The following is a 5,000-nucleotide window of genomic DNA, read 5'->3' on the forward strand; positions in this document are numbered from 1 at the left end:
GGACTTTGTCTCCAGTTGTCGTGTTTCCCTGCAGAGAGTGTGTTTGAGCTGAGGGTCGTTTGATTTGGGTTGAATCTTAAAAACATTTTAAAGTGAAAATAAAGAATCAGACACGTTAAATCTTAGGCGTGAGGTGAGTTTAACTCCCCCTGAGTGAAACTAAACCATCACATCTACAACAAGCTCAGTTTAAGGAGTATTTTATAAAACCAGAGAGAAGTGTGAGGAGGAGGAGGAGGAGGAGGAGGACTGAAAGACGACGAGGACTCTAAACCTTTAAATCAGCGCCTGTAGGAACGCCGTCTCCACAGCAGCCACGGTTTCATCCCCAGCCTGGTTCCTGGCTCTGCATGTCTCTGAGGACACACAGGAAACCAGGACGACCAGACGCCCCCCACCGCCCCGCCGCCCCGCAGTCCTCCCAGCTCAGACCTGTTTCCTCAGAGATCTCCACGGCTGCAGCAGCTCCTGGAGCTCTGCAGAGGCCGTTCCCAGGTTTCCAGGTTTCCAGGTTTCCAGGAGGAGTCTGGAACTTTTTGTTTGGTTTATTTTACAGCTTCTTTCACGCCCCGCTGAGTGTGAATCTGCCAAACTAAAAATAATTCTTCGTCTTTTAAAGCTGCAGCCTCAAGGAAGGCCGGCGCCGTCTGGTCATGATGTAACCACCGTTAGCCACAGCCTCCTCCTCCTCAGACTCAAGATTTCTGTGCTTTGTCTCATTTCTCCTGATACAGAACAACCGAGGTTTCCTGAGGAGCTGTCAGTGATGGTTGGTCTGAAGATCCGTTCACGCAGCACGATGTGAAAAACCTGAGTCCAGAAACCAGGACGAGCAGATTCACACGTTTCTGCAGATCCAACCACGAAGATTCTCCTCTTTCTGATTTCTCCTGGTTTTAATCAGTTTAATGACCAATGAAAGCCTCACAGGACGCTCTGCACACACACATACACATACACACACACACACACACACACACACACACACACACCACACACACACACACACACACACACACACACACACTTTCTTGCTGTTTTTGACCCTTTACGTGTTTTTGACCGTCGTGGACCAAAGGTCAGGTCATGGTCTAACGTCTCAGTTTCAGCTTTTGAAAACCCAGACTCTGGCTCCTGGGCCGAGCTTCAGGAAGGCAGAGCAAGCTCGACGTGTGGTTTCCCCTGAGCAGATCACCTGAGTGTGTTTACCTGTCCAGGTAGTTGACGATGTTGGGGTTCTTGTTTTCCCTCATGACCAGGATCTCGTTGATGATCAGCTCCTTCTTGGGCTGCTGCTGCAGGTTCATCTGTTTGATGGCCACCTGCCGGGCAGAGGATCACACTTCAGTGTTTCCAGTAATGACATAAAGACATTTAAAGACATAAAGACATAAAGACGTAAAGACATGAAGACATAAAGACACAAAGACATGAAGACATAAAGACATAAAAACATAAAGACGTAAAGACATAAAGACATAAAGACATAAAGACATGAAGACATAGAGACAGAGGGTTTGAAGGAAAGCGTTGTTCGGACGGGAACAGGAGCAGACAGAGGGGTGAAGATGAACCTGCAGATTAATGACGGACATTCAGAAAAAGCAGCGAGCTGAGCGGCAGCCTGACGTCAAACACCCTGATCCTCAGAGTCTTGGTCAGGAGGATCAGTCCCACAGAGACTCAGCTTCTGTGAAAATAACCTTGAAGAACGAGCTGCAGCTGAAAACTCAGTTTCTGCCTCAGTGTTGGCTTCATGAAGCTGCAGCTCGTCTGACTGCTCTTTATCCCCATCAGCTGAGACTGAACACCAGCTTCAACACAGCCTTTCACCCACTGCAGCTTCAACAGTCAGTGAACAGTCAGTCATTGATCAGTCAGTGAACAGTCAGTCAGTGAACAGTCAGTCAGTGAACAGTCAGTGAACAGTCAGTGATCAGTCAGTGAACAGTCAGTGAACAGTCAGTGATCAGTCAGTGAACAGTCAGTGATCAGTCAGTGAACAGTCAGTAAACAGTCAGTGAACAGTCAGTGAACAGTCAGTGATCAGTCAGTGAACAGTCAGTGAACAGTCAGTGAACAGTCAGTAAACAGTCAGTGAACAGTCAGTGAACAGTCAGTGAACAGTCAGTGAACAGTCAGTAAACAGTCAGTGATCAGTCAGTGAACAGTCAGTGAACAGTCAGTGAACAGTCAGTGATCAGTCAGTGATCAGTCAGTGAACAGTCAGTGAACAGTCAGTGATCAGTCAGTGAACAGTCAGTGAACAGTCAGTGAACAGTCAGTAAACAGTCAGTGAACAGTCAGTAAACAGTCAGTGAACAGTCAGTGAACAGTCAGTCAGTGAACAGTCAGTGAACAGTCAGTGATCAGTCAGTCAGTGAACAGTCAGTCAGTGAGCAGTCAGTCAGTGAACAGTCAGTCAGTGAACAGTCACTCAGTGCACAGTCACTCAGTGAACAGTCACTCAGTGAACAGTCACTCAGTGAACAGTCAGTGAACAGTCACTCAGTAAACACTCAGTGAACAGTCACTCAGTGAACAGTCAGTGAACAGTCAGTGAACAGTCAGTGAACAGTCAGTGAACAGTCAGTAAACACTCAGTAAACAGTCAGTGAACAGTCAGTGAACAGTCAGTGAACAGTCAGTGATCAGTCAGTGAACAGTCAGTGAACAGTCAGTGAACAGTCAGTCAGTAAACAGTCAGTGAACAGTCAGTCAGCGTGAGCTTCATTTCTGTCCTGAATCATCAGATAAAGAGGGAAATCTTCAGCTGGAAGTTAAATAAAAACTCGTTGGTTTCATGTTTGATCCACGTCACTGATTGAAAACAGCCTCTCTGCATAAACTCATATTCACCAATAATGAGAGGATCATGTGATCATTAAGAGAAATCTGTCACTTTCTGTCACCAACAGGTCAGATATTTACCTTTAATCTCCTGTTAGACTTTAATCCCTCATAATCCTCAGCCATGACCATCCTGCTCTGAGCTACAGGTTCACCTCAACCTGGATTATTTGTTCAGTTTAAACCAGGATTAAGATCATCTGATGAGTTTGTGCACATTAACACCTTCATTGATTGGTGTCAATCTCAACATGGATATCCCTGTTTAAATAAAGATTTTTAAAAAAGTTTTACATAAACTAAACTTCAACCTGAGCCAACATAAAAACCTGGAGACCAGAGGACGACCGGCCCTCAGAGGAGACTTACTTCCTGTCCTGTAGCGATGTCTATGGCTGTGTACACGGTCCCAGACGCCCTGAAAACACACACAGGAGCAGGAAATGGTCAAACTCACAGGAAGTGCTTCACAAAGAGTCAGAAAGTGAACTAACCCCCATCAGACTCATTCTGGTCCCAAAGAGACCGGACTGAAACGGTTTCTGTTAGCAGGGGAAACTCACCCCTGGCCAATCTTCTCAAAGCGAGTGTACTTCTTCTTGGGGTCTCCGACGCTCACGATCGTCCCTGAGACAAAGACAGAGACAGGAAGCAGAACGCTCATGTTAGTGGACGTCCACAGAGCAAAGATTAAACTCCTGTTCAGGTTTCTGACTCTACAGATCCACAGAGTCTGAATGGACTGAAGAGCTCCAGGTTTCCCCGTTCATTCAGATTCTGCTCTAAGGTCACAGCACTCAGGTCAGAGCAGCATGCAGAGCAGAAACAGAAAACAGAAAACAGAAAACAGAAAACAGAGAGCAGAGACAGAAAACAGAGACAGAAAACAGAAAACAGAAAACAGAAAACAGAAAACAGAGAAATGAGGAGATGAGACCAAACAGAGCAAAACTCAACGTAGATGAAACAAAACCTCAGAAAAGGTCCAACTCAGGTCAACAAACCAAAGAAAACAGAGGAGAAGGAGGAAAAGTAAAGCTGAGAGTCAGGATGAGGGATGATGAACTGAAACAGAGAAGGAGAGGAGGAAGAGGAGGAGGAGGAGGAGAAGAGGAGGAGGAGAGAAGGTTTCTCAGATACTGGATCCAGAGTCCAGGGACGGATCAGAGGACTTGGCTCTGTAACCTCAGGAGACTGAGTGATGGAAAGAGAGAGACCAATCAGACGAGAGGATTGGACAGTGGGGGCGGGGACAGTGGATATCAGGTCTGTCAGTCAGAGAGTCAGACGGACAGACGGGCAGTATCCTGGTCTTACCAGCAGAGGGAGATCTGAGCACATCTGGGCGGGCGTGGGGCATGGTTTAAGAAACACACAGGCTTTATTCAGGGTTAGAGAAACAGCCACACGTTCAAACACAGGACGAGGGGGTTATTACTCTAAAGACCTGTTTTTATTTTTCTACAGTTTCTCTGAAAACATCTTTTTATTCCAACGATCACCTAAAGTTTACTGAGGGTCAGAGTTTCTCTTTTTCTGAAATCTCTTTCTTCTTTTTCTGATATACAAACTGAAAATGTGAACAGAAACTATGAATCCTCACTTCATTTATTTATTAATGTAGTTTTAAAAAGACTCAGAAGGGTTAGTGAAAGTTTCACATCTGTTTGACCCCGTCCCTGGTCAGGGAGACTAAACTTGGTCTGCAGGTCAACGTTAAACGTTAAAAAACTTCCGCCTGGGCCCAGAGGAGACCAAATTTGGGGGTCAGAGAAGAACTTTTTTGGGGGCCAGAGGAGACCTTTTTTGGGGTCAGAGGAGACCTTTTTTTGGGGTCAGAGGAGACCTTTTTTTGGGGTCAGAGGAGAACTTTTTTGGGGTCAGAGGAGACCAAATTTGGGGTCAGAGGAGAACTTTTTTGGGGTCAGAGGAGACCAAATTTGGGGGTCAGAGGAGATACTTTTAAGGGGTCAAAGGAGACCAAATTTGGGGGTCAGAGGAGAACTTTTTTGGGGGCCAGAGGAGACCTTTTTTTGGGGTCAGAGGAGACCAAATTTGGGGGTCAGAGGAGACCAAATTTGGGGGTCAGAGGAGAACTTTTTTGGGGGCCAGAGGAGACCTTTTTTTGGGGTCAGAGGAGACCTTTTTTT

At 46.1% G+C, this 5,000-nt stretch overlaps 1 protein-coding gene across 3 annotated transcripts in view; it reads right to left on the bottom strand.

The window, feature by feature from the left end:
- Nucleotides 1–5,000, bottom strand: part of LOC141786570 (serine/threonine-protein kinase PAK 1-like) — a 52,448-nt gene that overhangs the window by 4,680 nt on the left and 42,768 nt on the right. For all 3 annotated transcript variants that reach the window (XM_074665176.1, XM_074665177.1, XM_074665175.1), the window contains 3 exons: nt 3,414–3,477; nt 3,220–3,268; nt 1,210–1,322 (listed from right to left, as the gene is read on the bottom strand). In XM_074665176.1, the coding sequence (XP_074521277.1) occupies nt 1,210–1,322; nt 3,220–3,268; nt 3,414–3,477 (226 nt within the window). The remainder of the gene's footprint in view (nt 1–1,209; nt 1,323–3,219; nt 3,269–3,413; nt 3,478–5,000) is intronic.

The sequence above is a fragment of the Halichoeres trimaculatus genome, unplaced genomic scaffold, assembly GCF_033239565.1.
Source record: "Halichoeres trimaculatus isolate MK-OKI-2021-1 unplaced genomic scaffold, fHalTri1.1 fHalTri1_scaffold_227, whole genome shotgun sequence".
Lineage (NCBI taxonomy): Eukaryota > Metazoa > Chordata > Actinopteri > Labriformes > Labridae > Halichoeres > Halichoeres trimaculatus.